Source organism: Vanessa atalanta, chromosome 8, assembly GCF_905147765.1.
Source record: "Vanessa atalanta chromosome 8, ilVanAtal1.2, whole genome shotgun sequence".
Lineage (NCBI taxonomy): Eukaryota > Metazoa > Arthropoda > Insecta > Lepidoptera > Nymphalidae > Vanessa > Vanessa atalanta.
The window spans coordinates 11,535,205-11,562,647 of record NC_061878.1 but is presented as its reverse complement, the minus strand read 5'-3'; the positions used below and the strand labels follow the sequence as shown (position 1 = coordinate 11,562,647).

Here is a 27,443-nt window from a genome sequence, read left to right as displayed (position 1 = left end):
ATGTAATAGACTTTGTTTTATACTTCTTTTTCCATCTGACGACTGACTGACAAAAAGCTTTCAGTAGTCTGTGTGACAAAGACATTTGTCAAGTAATGATAATGAAATGAAAGTAAAGTCAAGTTATAGCTGAACGATTCAGTAGAGTTAAAAATATATTTTTTCTTTCTTATATTTTTTTTATGTCTCTATAACTGTATATTTAACCTAATGTTTCCGAACTACATTCTTTGACACAAAAATATATGGCTTGAAGCACTCTCGTTTTTTCTGTGATAGTTTTGTCAAATTGGTCAAATGAATTTAAATAATAAAACAATAAGTGGTCGGTGTCAAGTGATATCTCCGCCCATAGTGCCCACTGCGATCATTATGTGATTAGTAAAGCTGACCAGTTGAAGGGGTTAAAGTGTTGTTTACGATGTCTGGAGAGGGCGAACGTGTATCTCGTCCCAACTCCTTGGTGCTCGAAGTGCCGGCGCCTGAACGTGAGCCGCTGCGCTTCGATGTGCAGCTGGTGGGAGCTCCTCCAGAGGTCGAGCAACTTGTTAATAACATCAAGCAAGTAGCTGAAGACTTCCTTTATCATTGGAAAACATTTCCTATTGGTAAGAATAGTGTTATTCGTAAAGAGTATATTACTAATTTTTTTTTTTAAATTGTTTTTATGTTATTATATATTCAATAGTTTTTGATAAATTGAATTGAAAGAGAATAATAAAACAAGAGCTGTAGTAGTGTAATTGATATAATATAATCAGCAAAAATGTCTAAACAAAATTGTTCAAGATAATAATATATAGCTCTCAATAAGCATTGCTTTAAATTATCAAACTTCTAGGCTTATTATACCAACATTAAATTTAATCACTACTAATCAGATGCTTCATTATCTCAAAAAGACAACTTAATTATTATAAAATTAATTAGATATTCCCTTTATAAATTAAACAAACCGTTTTTGTGATACAGACCTACAACCATAAAAAAATTGGTTAAATTTCATTTAAATCATTTTTTTCTCTATTGTCATTGGTGAGTTTGTTTGTGGGCAATGTAAGGCATATTGTATATTTTTTGCCTCTTTGATAAAGTATTTTCAATTCCATTTTCAATTACCCAATGTTTACTCTGTTTACTCAATAAATTTATTCATAATGACTATAACTTGTGTAAATTGTAAATTAAAGGCTCACCTACTGCCTAACTCTACTCATTGCTAACAAACTGATACATATTAACAATCTTTCTTGTTAGCTTAAATTGTACTAATTGGAGAAAAAATGTATTTCACTAAAAAAAATCACAGTGTTCATTGATATAGCTGTATCTTGTCCTTGTAAGGTTAGAATCGTCTGAACCGAGAAGTTACTAAATTTATAAATTTGTAATTCTAAATAAATATTGAAGCTCTGACAATGGCATGGATGTCCTCATAGAATAAGCTGTTCAGATGGAATTGCTTGTTTCATTATTGATATCATATCAAAAACAGTTTTCTAGTTTTGCTGGAGTTGTTGAAGATGTTTAAACTTATGCCTTTGTCTTAAATTAATTTTGTATTTTCTTTAACTACAAGCATCTTATATAAGTTTATGTATATTTTTTCTCTTGTCATAGTGCTTCCTCAGTCAAGATTCGCGGGTCCGGGTAATCGTCCCTCGGATATTATAATTGCGCCGCCATGCGACGAACTTGAGGCCGCTGCACTTGACGCGGGCATCGAACCCCACCCCCTCTCGCCGAAACAGCTGCACTCAATACGAGAAAAAGGGTAAACTCTATTGAATACTACAAATATTATTTTAATTTTTATAGATAACTTGTCACTTGTTTGTATATCTATAAATGTTAATCAAAAAAATGTAACGCCTGTTCTGTCACAATGCGTAGAAATTAAATTGCAGAGTGAATTTCTACGTGAAATACAACCATTTTCACGGCTTTACGTGTAATGACGTTTCTTTTACTACGACTTTAGCAAAATAATCTGAACATAACTTTTTCGAATGGAATAAATAGTCGATTATTTTTCGTAAAGTTCATCTTTGTTACCTCAAAATGTATTATAACATCTTATTTTAAAATAGTATTTATAATTCTAATTCATTGCACACGAACATGTATTTTTATAAAATGATATTTCGATTTTCTGACCTCATTACAATAATCCAATGTAAGCGAATCCTCTAACTTAAACAGCCTGCTTTCCTTTTGAAAATCGTCCAAAACAAAAGCCATGTTCCATTTTTAAATCAAAAACATGAAGAGAGTTTATGCGCATCACTATGCATTCATTTTCATTAAACAAAGAACCCCCATTTCATCGCGAAGCTTTTGATCCTTCAGCCTCATTAACTTCAATTAACGTTTTCACTTAGCGGTATATTTAAAATTGGTGAGTTAATTGTTGACCAACATTTTATTGTGTTAATCTGCACTTGGGTTGTCTGAAAATTTAATATTAATTGCGCTTCTTTTGGGGTGAACATAAGTGGTCATAGACAATCCCTCGTCGCTACCGTGCTATAACACTTCTCGAGATTTTTGAAGTGGAGCAATGATTTTTACTACATGAATGTAGGATGTTTATATTCTATTTTTAGTACATAGTTTTTCGTATATTGAGTTATAAGGTAAATTTTCCCGAGGAGTTAGGAAACTAGTGATAATAACATACGCCCAAATAATTATTATTGTTTTTGTATATGTTTAATTAGAAATATTATCACATTGTAAGACTGATTGAAGGATATTTTCGCATATTGAAGATATATTTTAATTCAAATATTATGAAGATGTTAGTCTACAATCTCCATGTAAAGCAAAACAGTTTTACTTATAAATATAACGTTTAAATGTTTATAATGTTTTTAATTTGGCAATTAGCATATTATATAAAACATAGAAGTCGAGTATATCTTGAAAATCTTGAAATATGACATAATTTAACTTTTTAAAATCTCATAGACGGTATGTTCGATCGTTCAGAATACGTTGGTAGTAGCTAGGTGATTCAGATTTTGGCGTTTCTATTCCTAAAAATAAGGCCATATCTCAAGGTTATAAGCATATATATATAAAACGCACATATAGGATGTAATTGGTGTACAATTGTGATGATAATAAAAAAGTTATCAATCATATGATCATTGAGCTTGCCGGCCAGTTGATATTCATTGAAAATAATTCATGCTTTAAATATCATGCATGCATAACGCATACGTACAAATGTACGTCTCGAGCATTTGCTTTTGACGATAAAACTGGAAAAAAATAATAATGAAAATACAATTTAATGGAGACTGGGATAATTGCTGATATAGCGTGCGATCATCCTTTTAATAGTGATCATAATATCGCCATATTTACACCCTCTTGCAAATATTCAGATAGACCTGCTATTTTTATATTTGGTTCATATTGTGCGAATAATTTGTAGGTTGTTAAAAACCAACCATTGTAAATTTAAAATTAAGCAGAAATTTGTTATTTTTCATTCTCCTTTTTCCTTTGAACTATAACCGTTAATTATCATTTACTTTAAAAATAATTATAGAATAAGAAAAGACAAAATTTATATAAATACAAAAAAAAAAACATTCTCGAAATCCACACTCATTCGACTTCAAATGTTTAACAAAAATGTAAAACATATATTTATTATTTTTTTATTTGCTGTATATGTAAACGACCACACTATTTCTACTTCATTCAATTAGGAGAACTTTCATAGACATTATTTATCACACTTTTTTTTTCAAACGTAAGCTTGCACAAGGACAGAATGTATATACCGAAGATGCTAAATATAAAGCAATTGGAATCTATTCGTGAAAGGGGGTACGTTACCCTGATCTTAATGTAATGTTTATGTTTCTAATTAAAACATTGGCGCTTACTATTATAACATTATCTATTTTTTTAATTGCCGCTCAAGAAAAGGTCTGGCGTGTTAAGCCAATTTTTTTTCTAATTTTTAGCAAATATAAAATAATGCTTAAAAATAGCAAATTAAAATGACAAGTCAATAATGTTGGTGAATTATTAAAAAAATAGGTAATATTGGCGCCAATGTTAAATATTCATAGCATGTCCACCCACCGTCATTGCCTTAGACGCTTTTAATGATATATGTATTCCTTTTTTAAATATATTTATTTATTTTCTGCATTTGTATCACGGTAGAACGCATTCTAGTTAAAATAACAAATGACTTCACAATATAATCCCCTCCCCCCCCTGTTTTCCCAATCGAGACATGAATACCAATTAGTCGTACCTAAGCTTAATTAATTATGAAAATGACTATTTTATCGCGTATTACCACGAACAGTTCTGGCAACACTATAAATATTAACTACACTTCTCCCAAATAGTGACCTAATTAGGTAAAGTAGGTTAGTAGCTGATAAGTTTGTTTAAATACAATTGATTTTCAAGTCCGTTCTCTATAACAAAACATTGAACACAACCTACCCACAACTGATTCAAAGAAATATTCTAAGCTTGAATGTTTAAGTTAACCAAAATTACGTGTTCACTTTTATTTTGAGAGAAATAAATTTAAATTAAATGTAATAAATAAAAACTGTTGCAGGATATAATAAATTACATAGATGATATTTTCTTAGGGAGTTCGAGGTGCCGTCTCGACAATTCCCTGGACAGACGCACGTATGGCGAGTAGCTGGGTGGCTCCAACGAGGCAGTGCGAGGGCACGGGAAGAGCTCTATTGTCACGTAGCGAGGGCCATCGCCCTCGTCGTAGTAGTTTCTAGGGACAGATTGTTAAGAGATGAACCTCTCTCGCTGATCGCGGGGGCGAAGGCATTCATGGAAGGTTTGCATAGGTAAGGGTTTGTTAGTAAGATTTACGTTTCTGATTTGATTTTATGTTAAATGCAATATAATGTACAGGTTAATGGATATCATCTTTGGAATGCCGTCTCTTGAAGCGCGTGACCTTGAAAAGAAAATACGCGAGGAGCGTTCGCGTTATCTCGTCGCCGAACTTATTTGTAAGGTGAGAGAATTATATAAAATATGTTATGAGCTTCGATTATCATACATCATATGATATGATAAGCAAACTTAAATATAAATAAGTAATAAAATTAATTCATTTAATTCTTAATTTAAAAATCGGACCAATATTTGGCGTCGAAATAATATTTGCCATTTTTTTCGAAATTACAGACATTAGTCAGTTTCTTTTTATTATGTTTAAGAAAAGCGATGTGAAATCATATGAAAGAAATGTCTCTATAGCCTGAAGATCAAGAAGACATAGCAGCTTTAGCGGCATGGGTGACGCGGGAGATGCGACCTAACAAGATGAGAGACGCGAGAGGTGACCCACGCAACGCCCCCAGAGTACCGTATCTCTACACCACCCCTCAAAGGACGCAGGTAGATTTGTAGTTAGAATAACGAAAAGTTTAAGATATATAATATTAATATTTAAAGAAATGCGATTATTTATTGAGTATATTATGTATTATCCTTATTTGTTAACAGCTCATAAGTTTATTTAAATACAGTTGATTTTTAAGTCTGTTCTCTATAGCAAAAAATCTCTGTCACGACTGACTCAATATTTATATATTCAAAAAGTTTGAATGTTTAAATTTAGCGAGACAATGTGATCTCTTTTTGTTTTGAATACAAAAAAATATTTTAATTAAATAGTATAAGTTATCGTTATTGAATACAATTTTTTATATAGATGATATTTTATAAAAATTTTTTTTTGTATATTTTCATTATTTTAGTCTTAATGAATGTGTGTGTGTCTCCTGGCCGGTTTCGGCTACAGCGACTGTTATTCTAGAAGTCTTAATGAATATAATTAATAGCATTGCTATGATTTCGATAAGTCCGTTTAAATGTTAAATGATTCAACACGTACGTAATTGCAGGTTGATCTTCGACTATTTAGACGAAAGTTATTGCGTAGGGCAGCACCATCTCTTCAAACGATTTTGGACAGAGAGTCTCGTGGCTGGTTTCTACATTTTCGTGAACGAAGGGCTGCGCTTCTAGCGAGTCAGAAGATGCCAATGAAGGATATAGAAGAGGTAGACTCGTATTTACATCGTTATAATTATCATTCTTAAATGGAATTAGACAATTGGAATGTCCATATTTAAGGTATGGTACCCTAAATGTTTTTTTAATGTTTTGATTAGGAAGTGAGCTCGGCTGCTATGCGAGAATACGTCTCGCGTGTGTGTAATGCGGTGTTGAGCTGTGAGCAGCTCGCAGCGCTGGGGCCCGCAGTGCCCGAGCTGCTCGCCTCGCAGCTGCGGGCCGCCGTCATCGTGAACAGGTAGGTCGCCAATGCGAAGTAAGGTTGATGAGATATATGCTTTGTAATTAAATTATCTTTCGTTTCTCGCCGCTCGTTTGTCGGAGATAAAGAAATTGTGTTTTAAATCGAATCGAAAAATCATCACAGGAGGGGTTCTCGCCCCTATACCGCTCACATGATCTATTAAGGGAATTACCAAAACTCCGAATGCTGCTCTAACGACCCATTTTAAATAAGCAATACATATCCGGCAGAGCCGAGGAGGGCGTCCGGCGGAAACTAGAAGCCGGCCTGGCGTCGGCGGAGGCGCGCATCCGCGCGGCGCACCCCGTGCTGTCGCGCGCCGACGCGTGGCGCCGCGAGGAGCTGGCGCGCGCGGCGCACGCGCTGCGCAGCGAGCTGCGCTGGGCCGCCATGGAGGACGCCGCCGCCGCCATGCAGGCGCACAAGCTGTCGCAGCACCGGTACTTCCTGCTGCGCGACCTCGCCTTCCTGCGCGACCGGGAGCCGCTGCTCATGAAGGTCTGATTATTCTTGAACTGAAGAAAACGAATCGATAGTATTCAATTAAAAAATATTGTTTATTTAATTCAATAATACATATCCTAAAAATAATGTATTTATTTCACATCCCTTAATTTAGCGCAGACGAGATAAAACTCATGCAATAGTTAGCTAGATTGTGGCACTAATAGGTTAAGTTATAACTTATAGTACAAGTGACTTATTATATATAGATATAAGACAAATAAATACCGGAAACCGTGTTTGTGTACGCGTATATGTTTTAGTATATAGATAGAACCTAGCCTCGCTCAAGTCACAACGTTACCTCGCAGGAACTCCGCGCGGCGAAGACTCCGACGCGCGAGTTCTCGTGGGCGACGTACATCTGGCGGCCGCGCAACTGGAAGGTGTTCCGCGAGTTCCGCGGGCGCACGGAGCGCATCCCCACCGTCATCAGCAGCCGCGCCACCAACATCGTCACGCCGCGCTCCGACCCCTCGCAGCCCGTCTTCAGCCTCAGCCTGGAGAAGGTGCGCGTCAGCACCACGCGCTGGCCCGCCTGGCGGATCCTCAACTTCGCTCACAGGTGAGCCCTCTCCTTTGATAGTGACTTCGTTTCAGATTCAGGTCGCAGGTTTATCTGGGGCCTTTTAATATTTTAATCATGATCCGTTATGAATATGTATGGTACCTTTAAAATATTCTATAGTCTGCTATGAACTAAGTAGTGAGATTTGTACCGTAATATTGACTGCCTCGATAGTCTAATAATTCGCTGCTAAATACAAACTTTAATCAGACCATTAAAATTTTATTGGGTTTTTTCTTTGTCAAGAAATTCTCAGTGACAGCTCGAAATATGGAGTATGGACATTGGCAATTTTTACCATTTCGTGTCTCAAAAAGCAAAACGATAGAGGCCCAGAGGGCCGTTGAGTTACTGAGGCTTTACCGTGCGGTGGTGTCGCAGGACGTGGTCGTGGTCGTGGAACCTGATGTTCCTTCTGGGCGTGTTGGTGCCGTGGTGCTCGCGCGTGTCGCTGCGCACACTGCTCTGCGTCAAGCCCTTCGTTCCGGACCTCGAGCAGTCGCAGGTAGGCTGAGTGAAAAACCGTACGCTCATTTGATAACCCAAAGATTTATATTTGGAAAAAGATCGTCGAGATGCGCCCCACCATAAAATCTATTATATAATTTATTTTGGAGATCACGCCTCCGAGTGAGTGAATATATTTATATCTTGACCAAAATTTACCATAAAATGTTATCATCATATATAATGAAAAAAATATTGTTATAGGTGAACGGTACCCTGTTTCCTAAACGCAGCAGCGAGAAGCAAACGATGTGGTCGCTGCTGTTGAAGCTGTGGCGTCATGTATCAAAGGAACGGACGCGATTCGAGACTGAGCCCGACACAGGTATGAAGTTACCATTACTTATATCGCCAATACTATACCGACCTTGAGAACTAAATTGTTGTGTCCGTTTTGCCTGACTCACTCACCCTTATAACCAGAAACAATACTGAGTAATGCTGTTTGGGTAGAATGTCTGATGAGGGGGAGGTACGTACCTAGATGTGCAAAGCTCTACCACAAAGTTTTTCAATTAAGCTATATACGGAACGATATTTTATATACATTTTTACTAAATTGCTTGAAACTTCATTTAGGACTCCTAGGCAAAGGGCTCAGTAGGCAAGCAAATAGGTTATGGAACTACGGCGTAATCGGCGGACTAGGCTCTTTGGCGCTGCTGCTGGCGTTCCCGCTGTTGGCGCTGGCGGCCAGCGCGCTGTCACTGATTGCAGCAGCCAGCGTGCCGCTGTGGTTGCCGGTAGTGGCCCTGGCTCTTCACGCCGGCTGCGCTCTGCTCTATGACCTGGACTGTCCAGATCCCGCTAGGCTCAATAGGTAAAGCAATATAACAACTGTATATCTATATCAGACTACCGGAAGTATTCCAATAGTGATGATAATTTTGAATATTTCAGACTCTTCGTTTTATTCGAAGTACTGGTCTGGCGAATCGGAATACTGGGACTGCTCCAGCCGATCATCGCGTTCGTGGTCGCCATCTTCCTCTGTCCGCTCGCCGCCCTCATTCTGCTCGTCGGTGAGTTAACCGGAGACTCCCAGGCGGGAGGTCGGGAGCGTGCGGAGTACCCGAGCGTGGTGTGTCCGCAGGCGGGCTGGGCTGGTGGGTGGTGCGCGGCGCGTGGGAGGCGGTGGCGTGGCGCGCGCTCATCGTGCGCGCGGCGCGCGTGCCCGCGCACGACTCGCGCTTCTGCCGCCGCGTGGCCGGGCCCGCGCTGCACTCGCACGCCTCCTACCAGATCACGTGCGTACTCCGCTGCGGCGCCGGTAGACACTCGCTGGCCACGTGCTAATTAATGCCATATTTCCATTTAGTATTTTTTGAAGCGTTCAAGGAGAGTTAAATGTAGCGTCCCGGTCCTACGTTTTACGGTTTTACTCGTGCAGCGAGTGTTTTACGTTATTATAGTTATATATATTAATCAGTAAGTTCATTTTGGTAAGATTTTAAGATGCATTGTAATTATTAGAGCGGCGCAGGCATTAGCGGCGGTGTGTGCGCGCGCAGAACTGGACATCCTCGCCACGTGGGCGACGGACATCGAGATCGCTATAGAGCGGCCCCTGCGGGATTATGAGCATTTCGTGGATGCCTGCTTTGGACCTTTTTCCGTCCAAATCGCTAAGGTATTAGTAATTTTTGATTAATATATTTGTGTTTTCGATTCACTTTATTATCGAACTCGCCTATAGCAAAAGGATTTATTTGAATATAAGGTGTAATATATACACTCAGACGGGGTCGTACAAGCAAGTGGAGAAGGAGTGCGGCGAGCTGGTGTGGTCGGTGCGCGAGAAGCTGGCGGCGCGGCGGCGGGACCTCGCGCTGCCGCTCACGGACGCGGCGCGCGCGCGCGTGCGCATGTTGCCTCAGGACCTCCGGGTACGTGTCCCCGGGTGTTTCGGTTTGCAAGTAACGTGTAAAATCGGTACAACCAAATTGTATAATAGTAGGAAAAAGTTTATATATTTGTCATTCATGTAAAAATTATGATTAACTGTCCCGTGTATATATCATATGGTTCATACTTACTATTTAAATATTGAGTATTTCGACCGAGATCTACTTTAAGTATATTTTTCAAAATTAGTCATATTTGCGACGAAGCAGAGCGAAATTATCTATTCAAAACAGAAAAATCTCCAGATACTAAACTCATCATCATAACAAGACGGCGTACGAACTGTGATTATATACGGATGTTCGGGTGGGTGTCGCAGAAAGCGGTGCACGCGAGCGCGGCCGAGCTGTCGCGGCAGTGGGGGGAGGCGGCGCGCGCGGACGAGTGGTGGGCGGCGCGCGGCCTCGAGCCCAACGACTGGCACGCGCTGGCCGCCAACACGCTCGTCGAGGTCTGCCGTGCCGTAACACTTCATATCTACCTCGTTGTCTAGCGGCTCCTGTGGCTGCTGATTATGAACTTTTTAATCTCAGATCATATAATTTTAGAACGTATTTATCTTTTTCTGTAAATTCGCCTGGCGAAGTGATAAATTTTATCAATATATGAGACCGATCCACAGGTTTTCGACGCGGAGGTGCTGGTGGCGCTGGAGGAGAGCGAGGCGCGCGTGGCGCTGGAGACGGGCGTGTGCGCGGGCGCGGCGCGCTGGCGGGACCTCACCGCGCGCAGCCCCGCGCCGCCCGACGTGCTCGCCGAGCGCGACGACTGGCGCCCCGCGCCCGGTACGCCACCGCTTTACAGATACACGATATCTCCTCCAGCCCATCTGAGGAGGTACCACACACTCATCAAGTATTCTGCTGCAATACTAAGTACTGTTGTGCTCCGGTTCTAGGAATGAGTGAGCCAGTGTAACTCCAAGTACAAGTTACATAACACACATCCCAAGGTCGATGGCGCATTGGCGATGTAAGGAATGGTTAATTTTTCTTAGAGCACCTACGTCTATGGACGGTGGTGACCCATTTGCCCGTCTACCTACCTATTTCATAAAAATAAATCCTACTATTGCAAAATAAATTGTTGTTGATATTATATGTCTCCTTAAAGAGAGGTTCCAAGTAGTATGTGTACCGTGGCAGGCGTGTGGGGCGAGTGGAGCGGCACGCCGGCGCCGCGCGTGCCGCCGCCCGCGCTGGACGTGTCGGCCTTCAGCCCGCGCGCCGCGCACCTGCCGCCGCTGCCCGTCACGCCCGCCGTCGCGCTCGTGCTGCACAACCGGTACTGCTATGTTACGAATGATTCATATTTCTGACAGCACGCTTGTCTATTATATCACCTTATAAAAGTCAGTGAAATACTTTAATTGTGACATGTAATAGCGTAATAAACACGTCCTATATTTCAAACTACATTAGCAGCCGGAAGACGTCAATAATATTACTCTAAATATAATCCTTCTATTACAGAGAATCCGATAACCCCGTGCCGCTGGATTCAGAACTTTGTATGGAAATACTTAAACGTCTGGATGATACGCCGGACCGCGATGACGTCAGAGGTACAGCTGTGTTTATGATTCATACTATTATGTATTCTTCTTTGTGCAATTCTTTACTTGCAACCTAATTTATATTGTTATATATTTACTATAATTTCGTGTATGGAATACCTGTTTGAAATTAATAATGATAACACTACAAGAAGAATTAGTTCTATTTTATACAAATTACAAATATTCGTCATTAGATAATCTATATACCTGTGCAATCTATAAATTGGGCCCAAAAGATTCGTTAAGATGTAAATTTAAAGAAATTAAAATAATGTCTGTCGCTTCTCAATTTATTTTTGTAATGTTATGTATGTACGCAAAAACATAAATTATTTTTCCAGAAATTGTGACGTATATACATACATATTAATACTAGGAACAAGCGTAAAATTGTTACTCCAAGTACCCGATTACACAGTGTTAGTAACTCATTTTTGAAACTATGTATACATTTTTACAACAGGATCCCAGAAAATTTATTTAATTGTAAAACTTAAAAGAATTGTTTAAGAGCGTTTGTGTGCTAAAGGATATAACAACACTAATGACTTTTTAGTCCAATCATGCGCTTCTTGGGAATGAGAGGAGCGCTTCTTGGGAATGAGAGGATCGCCTCCAGGTTGTTACAAATAACGAAAATATGTTTATTATTATTGTACATGAAATCAATGACTAACTTTGACTTTGAGATATAATCAGTACTCATATTTAGATTCACCACAATACTTTTACTAACTCGACGTTTTCGTATCGGTACCAGACGACGTCGAGAGATACCGAGGCGGCGGCAGCGAAGCGACGAGCGAGACGAGCGGCTCCGACTCGCCGGACGACGAGGCGGCGCGCGCGCAGGCGCCCGCGCGCACGCCCGACGCCGCGCTCTGCCGGTCCGTGCCGTGACTGCCTGCACTAACTTTGTTCTAGCAGCTCGCCGACTGCGATCCCGCGGCGGACCTATTCAAGTTCTTGAGGTTGTCTGCCATAAAATTGACAGTCACATTTGATTCGTCTGAAAGCCGATGCTCCTGCGGTCGATCTTAGAGATCTCGCTTCGGTTTCGAGCTCCAATCGTGTTAGATAACCAGTTACAATAGTTTACTATCGGTAGCATTGTCCCCTGTGTTAGCATTGTCGGGTAGAGAAACTATATATTTTTTTTATTTATGTTAATCCAAAATAATTTCATGGTTCAAACGAAATGTTTGTTTGATCTGTGAATGTTTACATGAAATTGTATAAAATCCAACATCTGATTTAGTTTTTATACTATCTGAAAAGCAAACCGGGAAAATGTAACACTGATCGTGAAGGATCATCGCCAATCCCATGTGCCGGCAATGTGCTGCCTCCTTTGTATATACGATGTTGTGTCTAGAGGCTAGAACTTAATATAGCATTACAAGACTAAAAAAAGGCAAAAAAATAAATTGTTAATTTATCAATACGGCTTAATGAGGCGCTAAAGACTGGTTTGGCTCTATTCTACTTTGCCGGAAATCACACGGTATAAATCTTTACATAGTATACATAAAGCAACGTCGCTTTCCACCGTCAGTAAGCTTAGATATTCTAAAATACGCAACGAATTTTTATGCGGAATTCATCAAGAAACCGATTGATTCAAGAGGAAAGTTTACATGTATAATACATGCATATTTTAGTAGAGACGAGTATTTCAACTTTACTAGCCGGAAAACTATTTATGTTCTTTAATCTTAAAGTTTTATATAGACTATCTATATAGTTGTATATAGATAGAGTAACTAGTAAATTAATAAAAAAATATTTTATAATTATCTTGTATAGTTACACTAACATTACTACGTTACAGGATATCCCCAACGACGGAAAGAGCCGCTTGTAGATGGACTCTGACTGGTCGAGGAGTTCGTTTAAGAGCGGATCTGGCGAGCCCAGAAGACGTCACTCTCGACATAGACCGACACGTCGGCACTTCGGTCTGAACACACGCTTATAAAGTGATTTTCATTTGCAGCTAACTTCTAATTCAACGACGAAGAGAAGAATATATTATATAAACGCTTCTGTAAGTTTACACTACGTCTGGAGGTGCCTAAATGTTAACTACCATCAAACAAGTCAAGGATTGTATAGGGAATATGCATCTGAAATATTTATATTTAAGATTATGTTATTCAAATATATTTAAATATATATAACTTAAATATATTTGGTTTGTTGAAAATATAATAAGAAATATGGCTTTAGATTCATCTCTACTCTATTTTTCAGCAAATTGTGCATACTCCCTATAACATTGGCAACACTGTGTATGAAGATATAAGCTTCGTTTGATGTACGTTTTGTTTAAATTAAATAACGCTCTCTATTTGTGTGATTTAAATTAACGGCTTAATATTATAAAATGTAATTATATTATTTTATGAAACTGAAATGATCTGATGACTGATGATATTAATGATTGTTGCCATATACAAATATATGATCTGGTTAATTTATATAAGCGAAATAATTAACAGTTATCTATATGATTTCATTTGCGTTGAAAATTGCGTGAAGAGCACGAAGGTCTAAAAATAATACATAGTGCAGAGCTGCTAGTAAGAATAAATCTGATAGATTACTAAATAATGTTTAAGATCACTTTAAATTATTATGAAACGCACTCCAGAACCACACGTGTATAATAGTATTAAAAAAAGACACAATTTAAACATAATGTATACAAATAGTTATCAATGGTAATGTACGCGCGAGAGATAAGTGGACTGTAGTTGAGTAAAAAGGGGAGTTGTTACCTCAAAATCTGGGCTCTAATCATTAAAACTTATGTGAACTTTTATTAATTTCTAAATAATTAATTAGATAAAGGAACTTATTTATTTTAAACATTTAAAAAAAATAACAACAATGTCATTCAAAGTAATTGAAATCCGGCTCGAAGGACCATATATAAACATCAATAAAGTTATAACGGTAGTATAACGTACTAAATAAAAGTATATCTCGGATACAGCAAAATGAATGATCTATAATATTACTTTGATATGTATTTGCTTACATTATGTATAAATTGAAATTTAAATAGCATACTATAATTAGTTTCAACTCATTGAACAAAATCAAATATACATAGAGAATGCAATTTTAAAAACATAATAAAGTAGAAATAAGAAAAATTATTTACCGCTAAAGTGCTTTCATAGTAACGCGTATTGTATATATGCCTTATTATATAGAAATTTATTATATACAAGTAAATAGGGCAATATTAAAAACGCTATCTCGAAAACCGCCGATAGTTATTAGTGTGTAGTTAATTAACGTGGAACGGTATCAATTGTTCATAAGATGGATTATGGAATGAAAAGACTTGCAATACCTCGTTAGTAACGTAGTACACGTTTCAATCGAATATAGCTCGTATTATTATTACGATATGAAACTAAATCGATGGACAGAATGTTTAAAAATAATGTTTTTTTTAGAATTTTATGTGCTCATCAATAAGCCACTTTAATAGTGAGTTGTTCGACTTTTTCAAATAAATTTTGTGTAACCATTTACACGGTAAATGAATTCTAAACAATTCACGTTGTACTTTGAGATTTTATTTTTTTTTAAATATAATTTGTTAGTTTTTTTTTAACTTTAAATGTATTATCGCATTTCTATAATTCTTGAAAATGATGAATGTAATTACACTCATGGCAGAGTATATGCGAATCTTTGCCTGTGTTTGAAAACTATGGGTAAAAACGATGACAAGATAATTATAATATTATTAACTCTTATAAATTAGTACTGATCTCTCAAGAATATTGATATTTATTGCATCCAAAGTTCCGTATTATCGATACATGATCGAGTTTAATAATAACAGCCCTACAATGCTAGCATCCTTCGATGTCAAATATGGTTTCATATTCATGTGTATAACACCGATCTTAAACTTTTATATGTAAAATTATACCTAGGTAAACTTAATGATTAATAATGAAGAAACTCATTTGACAGCACAATACACTTATATTTTCTTTATAAATAGTATTTAAGCCATTTTAATGTAAGGTGTTTCTTAGAAAGACCTAAGTTTTTAATTCTAATAGTGTGTGATTGATTTTCCATAATGAGTGCTTGTATAATGATAGTTTTATTTTTATATTTTTAGTTAAGCTTTATGTATGAAGTTCATAGACACGCATATACATATATAAAAAAATCAATAGAACCAAAATAGCAATAATATAATCTAGTCGGCCTACAATTAAAATAAGAAAACCATAGCGCTTGATATAATTCAAAATTGATCTGTAAGTGTTTACAACCAAAGACAACCTAGAACAAAATTCGATTAAATGAAGTTATATAAATTTTAATTGTATTATAATGCAATACCGCGGAGGGTAGAGGTAAGGAATGCATAAATGTCATTAAGAAATAGAAATATTATATACCATGTAAGTGTAGATTATTATTTTTGATAAAATGGCATGCAAAAATATTCGAAATGCATAGTTTAAAGATACGACGTGATATCAGTTTTTGTATACCTTACTACATTCAGCCCTTTCTTTAAAATTTGGAAAATATGCTCCCATAGCACCATTTAGAGTATACTTATATACTACCTCTACCCTGAATTATTTACAATAGAAATCGCTTAATGCTTTCGACACACTATATACGTGAGCAATAATCTGGCTAGGAATAATATAACTTTTTAAATATCATGAAATAACATTACAATACTAAGGTTTTTATTACCATAGAGATTTTTCATAGTAGATAAAAACAGTCGCCTAAAGGAATATTCATAATTAAGATACAACGAATTTTAATGAAATTGCCATAGATTTCTTTCAGCACGGTTCATGTTTGTGTTAAATATGTTTAATTTTGAAATAAAATTTACATTTAATTTATTTTTGTAAGGAGTTCTCTCAAAATATTTATTTTTATTTATAATGTTAGAACAACTGTTTCACATATTTTTTTTTTAATATGGAAATATTGTTAACAGTATTTTAATATTCAAAATAAATAAAAAAATGCATTTCTTTGACCATGACTATAAGCTTTAGTTAGGTTAAGTTAAAAAATAAATAATTATATTATATAGCATATAATTATTATAACATTAGATACAAATAGTCAAAAAATATTGTATGTTGCCACAGAAAATGCAAGAATATAGAAAAATATATAATGCAATAAAAATTGATAAACTAATTAATTTATACACACTCAAGTTCAATCAATAAAAATATCAATATTATGAAAAACAATTTCATCTAGTATAAATTTTTCATTTAAAGATAACACTAATTATGACCACACATACAATTTAGTCCTAACTCTTAATCATTTAATCAAATTATTAAGTATTATCTGTGGCAACAAAATAATATGATATAATCGTTAATATAATAAATACCCTATTTGTTCATTTTGTTGGTAACGGTGTTTTACGCAATATTTACTACAGCGTAGTGCAGTATTAGCAAAACAATTTAGAAATCATATTGAATCCAAAACTACCTAACGTAATTGAGAAAAAATATTTCTGCTCTCTCTTTTGTCTGAATCATATTAATCAGAGCCGGATTTAGAGATCTTAAGGTCCAGGAACAGGAAAAAAGGAGTGGACCAAAAACTTCAAACAATTTGTTTCGGGATTTTTAATAATTTACTAAGGGGTAAATCCATTTATTTCAGCAAAGATAATTATTTAGATATATTATACTTACATATAATTATAGTTGATTTTTACAATAACTTATCGAAATTATGGGCTTTTTTATATTTCATCTGTGGAGAGCACTCTCTTGTGGAAGTCTCGGTTGCCCTAATTCCGGCCCTGGTGGTAATTATTATTTCAGTAAAATACATGAAACTACGATAACATGTTATAAAAATACTAATTTTACTTACAATTATTATTGGTCTCAACATTGAATGAAAAGAATAATCTAAAGTCTACTAAAGTATTAAATATAGATTAATTTATTTAAGTCTCAGGTAACTTGTATTGAATTTCATTGTATCTTTTTTTTTTTAATTTAAGCAAATAAGTTCGTAAGGGATATTATTATTTGTATCTATTAATTTGAACAAAAATCTCAGCCAAATTAGTAACCAAAAATAATATTTATTGTTTGCACTCTAAACATGTTTCATAGAAAACACAAATTAATGTTTTAAAATATAACATCATGCAACATTTATCAAAAAACTAATTATTGTAACATCTATAACATCCTTATTAAAACCAAGCAAGCATTTTTTTCGTTGTAATTTTAATTTATCTCCTTCAAATTATTATCCGTCCCTCGAGAGCCAAAGCAACTAGTATCATTTATTTTTATTATTACCTGCCAACGTTCGTAAAACTATGATAGTTTTACTTTATTTTTAGTAATAAGAATAAGCTTTTGTTTTTATTTGATATAATAAATTGTATTTATTGTACTATTAATAATCGATATGATTTAATTACATGAGGGCAAAGGTTTTTAAATAAAACACGTATTTTATTGAATGGAATTTAAAATTTATTAAACCTACCTACCTAGAATATTATAATCATCTCTGTTACATGTTTGTATCACATGGATTTGAAAATTACTTTGTTTATAATATACCTACTATGACATTACAAGCTTGAATGCATACAGTAATAAATATAAAAATTAAAAAAAAATACATTTGATCTTCTGTGAACATATTTGTTACTATAACATCCACGTCTAATTAACAATAATAATTTGAAAAAATTTGTTGGACCTACCTACCTAACGATTAAATAATTAAAAATTATATTAAATATCTTTAAAAAAAAGAGTAGTTATTATGCTTACACAACATTAAAAAGTTTAAAAACAAAATTGGTCCTAAATAAAAAACCCTAACATAAAATGCAAACTGTAAAACTGTTTCGTAATGCAGAATAAAATAATTTGCTTAATACAATAATATACTCATAATAAAAAACAACAACAAGAACCACACCACGCCTGTACATGTAGTTGGAAAAAAACAAATATTTTTATTTATATAAAGAAATCGATTAAAATAACGTGTTACAGATTTAAACGTTACCATTCTGCACAAAGATGTTATTGTTTTGACTTTCTTGATAAATATATAAATTATGAAAACAAACATAAAGTACTTTTGTGCTAATTGTGATGGTACGGATGTATTGTTTGTTTGATATGTTTTGATTTAACGACGAAATAATATTGGATTGTGTTATTGAAGTATCCATTATCGCATTTAAACAAAATTGAGTGCAGTTATGTATAGCTTTTAATACAAAGCAATGAATACGTACTTTCAATTATATTTTTCTTCAATTCAAAGGTTAATCTCCATGTGATAAAGATTCTATATAAAAATAAATGTGACTCTAATACACATCTAAATTTTAAAATTATTAGAAATACAAACACTAGCAAGCTACTGTAGGCGATGGCAACACAGAACATTTTGTTTCCAACACTTACTCACACTTATCTCTTCTAATATTATTCACGAGACTCCACACGATTATTTGTGACGATTTAGGCCAACTAAGCATCTGTCTATACTATTATTATTCATACTAGAGAAATATTAGTGAAAATATCTTTACTTTTTACTCCGAATTCTAACATGACAGTACATATCGTAATGTAAGTTTTGACAATAAGCCGTTGTGTTAAATATCTTTTTATAAATATTTTATTATTAAAAATTGGAAAATACGAAATATAGTAAAAGGGATAAACTTTAGCCTGTTCTTTCACAAGTCGTCAATCCTCCATCAGGCTGTTCCTACACTAACACAATACACACATACGTAAAAGCGTGCATGCTCAGACCTTGACAAAATGTGCCGTATCGACATTTAGGTAAAGGGGACCGTCCTTTGTATGCCCTCTTTGTTCCTCTCGCTGATCTCAATGATAAGGAATTCAACACCTATATAATAATAATAACGTCCGGTCACCCCAATAAATATGTATATAATATTATCGAGTAAAAGGCGGTTGTGGTTGTATTGCTTCCGATTACAATGCACGATGCTTGCGAACTACTCTTAAAGTAATGTCCAATACAATTTGAAAACGCTACTTACATCTAAATATTATTCTAAATTCAATTTGTTATTACTATTACTATATACCGATACAAAAAACAAAACTAAGATTTTATTATTTTTCAAAATATATAAATATGAATATTTTAAATTGTAGAAAAATTAGAAAAAATCTATAAAATGCGTTAGTTTATAAAGGTAGCTTTTAAGATTACGAGTATATATTTTTTTCATCATAGATTCTTATTTCTTAATTTAAACAAAGATAAACATTTTAACCAAAAAAAAAACAAGGTTTATGTATGTATTTAGTAAAAGGAAATTGAAAATCAATAGATTCGACAATCGATGCTTACTCTCTATTAGTCAACGTTTAAAAATATAAAATAAAACAAAAACGTTAAATAGTGGAATAACAACTGGCTGTTTTTATACAAACTTAAATCTCAGATAAGCGGTTCCGTTTCATCACTTGAAAAAAGTTATTTATAATATAATCATTTTAAAACGTATTCCGTGATATGACAACATTGTGTTTATTGATGAGAACGAAATTCATCCGTACGGCGAGCGAGTCTGATCTGTGTCCGAATGATCGTTGGTAATTGCACAATTCCATTACACTTATTTTAACACCATATCAGACGCATCTTACTTTTGTTACTACAACATAATCAAACATAAATTATTATTGATTCTATTTAGACAAGAACAAATAGTCCAATGTAGATTCCGGCATGATTTGAACGTTTCAAATTCTAATTTCTCTTCGAATCTACATTGGACTAAAGCTGCGACTCTCGCATCTCCACTAACGAAATATTGAAGCTTGTATTAGAACAAGCATTTGTGACACAGGCGTTGGTTTGTGTAAATTATTTTGACAAAAAAATATTAATGCTATTTAATTGCAAAAGTTGCTCCTATTTCAGAATAATATCACCAAAGTATTGTGTACAATCAAAGGCTACCACTAAAATTATCCAAAATGATGTCGGATTTGTCAACTTTTGCATCCAATATTAAATATAGTGGTTTAAAATATTAATATTGGTCACAACAACAGTTTAAGTTCGTCCGATACAACATTAGTTCAAGTAGATCACGCAACTACTAACGACCATTATTGATAATTTCAAGCCAGTATTTGTAGATATTCTCATAATTCTGTTATATATGTACATATATTTGTCTTTATAACTGGAACAATGCAATTCGATTATTAAAATGTAATTCATACATTTTTAAAATACCTATTTAGTTACAATGGACTCCAAAAAGATGTATAAGTAATGTAAGTATTTAAAGATAAAAACAAAATTATTAAATTAAATTTTAATTTATACGAATAATATAACAGAATTCCAAATATTTTTCAAATCTCACCCGAAACTACGAGTTAACTTTGTCATAAATCATTTAAAAAAAATGAATTGGTTAAAATTATAATAAAAAAAAATGCAGTCAATTCAATGTATCACAACAAAAAAACTTCTACGTTAATGGGAATGTACATAAAATGCACTCAACGATCTAATCGAGACATTACTCCTACTTCATTTTGATGATGTTTTCCTTTCGATTTAATAATAATAATCGACTACAACCAAACGTATCGGTTAAAGCCGAAACACAATACAAGACTGTTAATTTGTCTTGGAATATGATATTTATAATTACTTTATACAAACTGCCCTCAACAGACGAGACAAATGTTAAATATTTGGGCAATATCTTTCACATAAAAAAGTAAGTTTTTTCTTCAATCGTAAATATAAGATTGCATACTGATTAGGTCAAACCGATATTGGTCCAGGCTAATGTGCCGAAACATATGATGTTTAAGTTAAGCCAAGTGTAGAAACAACCAATACTTGTCAATTTAAACTCATACAGTTTTTTAAATAGTCAAAATAGATAGATATAGACTTTCTATGAACATGCAAAAACTCTTCGAATATAAAACTAAATCTACCGCTTCCGTACAATTCAAAGTCAATACCCTAATCCTATTTTAATTATCCTCGCATCAACGTCAATGTTAATGCTAAAATAATACATAATTTCGTATAAATAAATCACACTCAGGTATATTTTCACGCGGGTGCTGTTTCTGTACTACAAACAACTATAGAACATTGATTATTGCGAAAATATTCCTGTGTCCAAAATGTTATACGCTACGGTCAAGCACTTTTGTTGATATTTGGTTCGTTTTTTATATTTTTTAGTTTAAACACAGTTTTATTTTCTAATGTCGATTAAAGAATTTCTTATTAAGTTCAATATAAGGTCTCGTAAATAGCTATATAAGTATAATTTATATGAGAAAAGCAACGAGTACACTAATACACGTCTAAACGAAACTTATCAGACATCGAAAGCATATTAACCTGTAACGTCAAACCTACTTGTTATCATGCTCTAGGTAATAATAACATTGTATTTGTTTATGAAAAATATTTCAGAAATCACTATATTTTAAATAGACAATTATAAAAATGTACGCATCTGCATTTAAACAATCATTTATCAATATTCATTATTTACCTTTGGTGTGTATATTCCTTCACCATAATTAATAACATTGTTTAAAAACATTCTGAAGCTATACCCTATTAGATAATATATAAACGATTCTTATTTTGGTTACACATAATTTGCTGTTCTATCGTTAAAAATATACTATAGAGTAGAAAAAAGGTAAACATTTCTTAATATATTCTATTAATATTCGTTATTTCCTTGAGTGTTCACTTTTATAATAATCATGTCAGTTTAATAGTTGTATTCATATAATGCAACGCGGGTCGCGATGTCGCTCAATATTAAATACAAATGTCAGTGGCAGTAAATTTGAAAATCCTATTCCTGCACATCATTTCATTCAATAAATTTACCAGAATAAGTCTTGCTCTTCACTAAAGTTAAATATATCCTATAATTATTATCATCTGATATTACACTTCAATGTACCCATATATAAAAATATTAAGGAAAGATTTAAATTTAGCATTTATAGATAGCTCAGAACATAATTTTATAATTATAATTTTTTGCGATAAAAACGAGTAGAGAGCTACTACGGAGGCGGCCCGACGACTACACGATCTAGAGATAATTTATCTGTAAAGTTCGCGTAAAAAAAGTTAATATGTATAGAAAACATAGAACATTCCATTTTAGAATTAAAAGATCAGACGTAAGTCATTAGGGTTACAACTTAGAAAAGTTTCAGTTCAAAAAGATAGTGGCAGCGCGGTGTCATCAGCGGGCCGCCGCACTACGTCACCTCGCCTCACTGGTGGTGCTGCACGGGCGTCTGGCAGTACGGACACTCCTTGGCCGTGGCCGCGCACGCCTCGCACAGCACGTAGTGGTTGCAGGGCGCCAGCGTCACGCTGCGCGGCTGCTCCTCGCACACCATACACTTGGTAGCCGTCTCCAGGTACAGTACTTTCTCGATCTCCTCCAGGTCGGTGCGCGCCTGCACCTGCATGGCCTTCAGCGCCGTCAGCGGCAGCCCGCGCAACTCGCGACGCGGCGCGCGGGCCGCCTCCAGCTCGCGCTTCAGCGCCAGCGCGTGCGCCAGCGCCTCGTCACGCTGCCGCTCGGCCAGCGCCGCCTTGCGCTGCGCCTCGTCCGACTCGCGCTGCCACGCCTCGCACGCCGAGCGCGCCTGCGCGATGCGCTCGTCCCAGCGCGCGGCGGCGGCGCGCGACGCCACCACCTCCTCGCGCAGGCGCGACAGCTCGCCGGGCGCCGACGGCGACGCGGCTCCGAACTCGAACGGCCCTGCGCCCGAGGCGCCGAAGCTGCCCGCCTTGATCGCGTGCGAGTTGAAGAGGCGCTCCGTGTCGTTGGGCGTGTAGCGCAGGAAGGGCGGCAGCGGTGACCCGCCGGGAGGCGGACTGAAGCCGCGCAGTGCGGACCGCGCCGACGGAATGTTGACGGGGGCCGAGCCCCCGAGTAGTCCCTCGCCGTCGGAGAGATCGCGGTCGAGCGACGCGACGAGATTGCGCGGATCGTCCAGGTGGAGGTCGTCGAGCGCATTCCCGACCACCTCCTGCAGCACGGTCGCGTCGAAGGTGGCGCGCGGGGGCCAGGCGGGCTGCGGCTTGTCGAGATCGAGCGTCGCGGACGCAAGTGGCAGCAGACCACGAGCTGGAGCGCGGCCGCCGCTGGAGCCGCCGGAAGAGGTAGAGGCGCACTCGGAGCCGTCGCCGGAGCCATTAGCGTGAGGCGCGGGCGAGTGTGGACGCCGCTCGAGTCCGAGGGCGCCGAGTACGCTGACTTCGCCCTTCTTGTCTGGCAGTGCCGATGACAAAAGATCTGCGAGATTGGTGCCGCATTCGAGTGGCGCAGCAAGTTCACGAGCGCCGGTCAAATCTTCCGCTGCATCAAATAAAAAATGTATATAGTCATGCCAATCATCGAATACTTAAGTAATCCAGAGGCAATTTGGATAAAAAGTAATAAGAAAATATATATTTACGTTCGACATGCGCAAAGGCACAGAACAGTCCTCTGGGACAGTAGCCAGCTTGCTGAACATCATTGCACTTAGTGGATTTATATATCTCAGGATGAAATTGTTGCTCAGTACGTGTATGACAATAACCGCAACCGTCACCAGCTTCACAATTACTAGGCTCACCCCACTCTTCACCGTGTTTAACATTAGGACATGGTGTGCTACGATATTTATATTTTCTTGGTGATCTACGCTTGTCCTGCAAAAGTTATATATCACCATAAAATATTGTTTATTATATATGATAAATAAATATCAGAGAGCAACTTTATTAGTACTTACTTTACTATTGTGATATTGAGGGCAAGCATACCCTTGTCTACATAACCTAGGTGGTCTTTTACATGGTTCAGTTTTATATGATGATAATACGTAATTTGTATCTGAAAAAAATTATATATATTTACACATTGTAAGACAGTCCATGATAAATTGAAAAACAACTATAGCAAGAAATTTAATAATTACAGAAAAAAATTAATTATGTTTTTAATTAATTTTTAACAGAAATGGTACATAAAACCTTTGGTAACATGTATTATTTTAAACTTATTTCTTGTCTTTACCTTGCCATTTTGGATCTTCATTCATTACATTACGTTCTCTATCTAATGCATTGGGCGCTGCTGCATCACCATCAGTCCCATCAGGATTTTCCAGTGCTTGGAGTTCTCTCATGTCCAAAACTGGAGGGCGAAGATCAGGGGCACCATGTGCAAATGCACAATGTGCCCCATTCTTAGTACAAAGTCCTCTAGCATCCGTATCATGAACACACATACATGTTTTGTAGTAGCGCAGGTGATATCGACGTTCTGTATCGCCTGCTGTACGATGTAGGTAAGGGCACCTACAATCAATACATTTAAAAGGAATAAAACTCAACTAAATCAAAAAGGATAATGTAAATATATATATCTTCTTGTCTTTGTTTGATAATTTTTTCATCCTTTGATCACAAATGATGTAAATGAAACAATTATGATGATGATGAAGCTATGGTAGGTGGCTAACACTTATATGAATATAAATAATGAAATTGTCAATTTGTATATACTAATTTTAGTCTAAATGTAGACTTGACATGGTAAAACTTCATACAGTGCAACATTTCAAGTAACATTTACAAAAAAAGAAGTAACGTAACGAAAGAAAACATAAAACATATTTTTAGATTTTTTTTTTTTTTTTGATATAGTGGATTTAATTATTATTGGTTATTTCGTTTGTTCTTTTTAAGCAATAATATTAAACATTTTTTAAATTCTTCTGATTGGATTAATTGTTTTTGGGAAGATTTTTTTTAATATCATGAGGGTAAATATATAAGAATAATATATTTATTTTTTAAAATACAAGTTTGTAATAGCAGACTTTGCTTTACCAAGTACAAGTCTTATTAGCATGAACAATGGATCTATGAAACCATAACTAAAATACATGTACACCCATCACACATATACATTATCTTTGTGTTGAATTTCGATATGGTAGCATTTTCATGTTAGTAAATATTTAGTACAATGATGCTCCGAAGATATACAAAATATGTGATGATTATACAAAAATTATCAACTGAATTTTATCATGATAATAAAAATTGATTGTGAGAACAAAACAAAGCCCCGATGCACTTACTCGTCTCCATCCTCGCATATCCCCGACGTTTCATTATATTTGGTACAATAATTGTCTGCGCTGTAATTAAATGTGCCATCCCTCTTTCGAACGGGTCTTCTTCTTCTCTGATTATTAAAATGCCAATGAAAACATGTGAAAGGTCTATGTTGTGTACATTTATGTTGTAGGAACGACGGGCACTGCTCTACTCTGAATTCCTTCAGATATCTGTGAAACGAAATAGCCGGACTACATAAAACGCACATAACAAGAAACTACACGACGAGCACTATCACATTCCACTAAGAATAGATTGGTAAAGTATAATTACTTATAATGATTTGGTTTTTCTGTTTGGGCTGTCAACAAAGGCTTAGATTCCGACGGCATTTTGGTGAACTATTATTGCGCCTCTCGCGTCGCGCAGGGCACGCTCACCGATGACCAATTAAAATTCAATATAGGGTCACGTGATATCAAATATTGTCACAAAGTAAAAGGTGTAAATAAAACCTATTTAATACTATAATTCCTATGGACACACTAATCATTTCCGATTTACGACCTTGAACTTAAAATAAGCTTATCTCTATAGCTCTTAAAGTTTACAAGCACAATATTAAATATTATACACAATCATCATTGACAGAAGTGTCACGTCGTATGTTTTCTATTTGTCTCATTCATACGCATTCTAAACATTTTGATATAAGTAGGATAAAAAATAGGTCGTTTTTTTTAGTTAACATTTTTCATTTTTTTAACGATTGGGACTGGGATTGTAAAAATAAAAGTATGAAATGGTGTTTTTATAAAACATTGATGTATTTTGTGAGAAAAATGATAAGTAATGCATCGTCAATTCAAAGTAAAAAAATCGTTGTATTGGTGTAGGGCATAATTAGTAAACAATTATTAATACTACTGGTATATAATTATTTTTTAATAAATGTATTGCTGTAATTACAATGTTATTTTATTTAAGTCCATATATATGTAAGTAAATAAAAATGACATAATATAACTGTTAGTCCTCTATGGCAACACTGATTTTCTATTTAAACCTATCAGAAGTCGTTATAATGACTAAACACGGCTGGCCAATAAATATGCCCACTTTTTCAGCCAATAAAATTCTTATAACGCATATAAACTATACAAATCGGCGAGTAACAGGCGTTCGATGCTAGCTGCTAGCTTTCACACGCCATTCTGAATTCTTTCCGAATAATAAGATGCCACTGTTAGACTGGTCACACCGTTATCATTTATAATAATCAAAACAATTAATTTTACTTTTAAAATGCGGAGTATTTCAAATTTTCCAATTCGAATTTAAAAGATAATAATCTAGTTTTCAATTTTCAGAAGTTGGCTACCCTAAAGCACTGACATTTTAATAAAAAGCCGTTTTTCTTTGCAAAATCTAAGAAATTTAGATTTAAAATAATTATTTTAAGCGTTGAAAAACTTTTACACTTTCCTCTTTTTACTAAAAATGTATTCTAATATTAACAAATATCATAATTTTAGTATTCCACTAAACAGAACAATGATTGTAGGCGAATACGTAGTTAGCCGGAGAAATAAAGTAAAACTTCTTAAGACAATTGTATCTCCAATTAAATCAATCTATTAATTATATTCAATCAAATTATACTTCTATTATTATTTTTTTAAATAATGTAAAAAATCATTTAACAGTAGTTGCCTACCGCGCCCTCGCTCACGCTCTAGGGGTGGTCGGGTATTGGGCATTAAAAAGTAGCCTAAAACTTACCTTAGAATTTAAGCTTTCTTTATAAAATTTCATTTAATTCGTTTCAGTGTAGTCGTGAAAAAGCA

General features: G+C 35.5%; 2 protein-coding genes across 3 annotated transcripts; one reads left to right on the top strand and one right to left on the bottom strand.

Moving 5' to 3' along the window:
• Nucleotides 1–123: 123 nt before the first annotated feature.
• On the top strand, nt 124–14,832 carry LOC125066000. The gene is made up of 22 exons (XM_047673877.1): nt 124–608; nt 1,621–1,774; nt 4,635–4,853; nt 4,921–5,026; nt 5,272–5,412; nt 5,922–6,080; nt 6,192–6,331; nt 6,568–6,835; nt 7,153–7,406; nt 7,791–7,914; nt 8,121–8,241; nt 8,496–8,736; nt 8,817–8,938; nt 9,010–9,163; nt 9,390–9,546; nt 9,656–9,802; nt 10,141–10,272; nt 10,444–10,606; nt 10,967–11,105; nt 11,294–11,385; nt 12,140–12,266; nt 13,211–14,832. Exons 1-22 carry the CDS (start codon nt 422–424, stop codon nt 13,341–13,343), a joined length of 3,480 nt encoding a protein of 1,159 aa, XP_047529833.1. The 5' UTR covers nt 124–421; the 3' UTR covers nt 13,344–14,832.
• A 6,011-nt stretch (nt 14,833–20,843) lies between these two features.
• LOC125065825 (putative E3 ubiquitin-protein ligase UNKL) lies at nt 20,844–26,254 on the bottom strand. Of its 2 annotated transcripts, none has more exons than XM_047673665.1 (6): nt 25,930–26,254; nt 25,617–25,847; nt 24,545–24,828; nt 24,261–24,361; nt 23,940–24,177; nt 20,844–23,839 (listed from the first exon to the last, which is right to left on the bottom strand). In XM_047673665.1, exons 1-6 carry the CDS (start codon nt 25,986–25,988, stop codon nt 22,743–22,745), a joined length of 2,010 nt encoding a protein of 669 aa, XP_047529621.1. In that variant the 5' UTR covers nt 25,989–26,254; the 3' UTR covers nt 20,844–22,742. The 2 variants fall into 2 exon arrangements, with proteins under 2 accessions (XP_047529621.1, XP_047529622.1); XM_047673666.1 differs by having other exon boundaries at nt 25,617–25,826.
• Nucleotides 26,255–27,443: the final 1,189 nt, after the last annotated feature.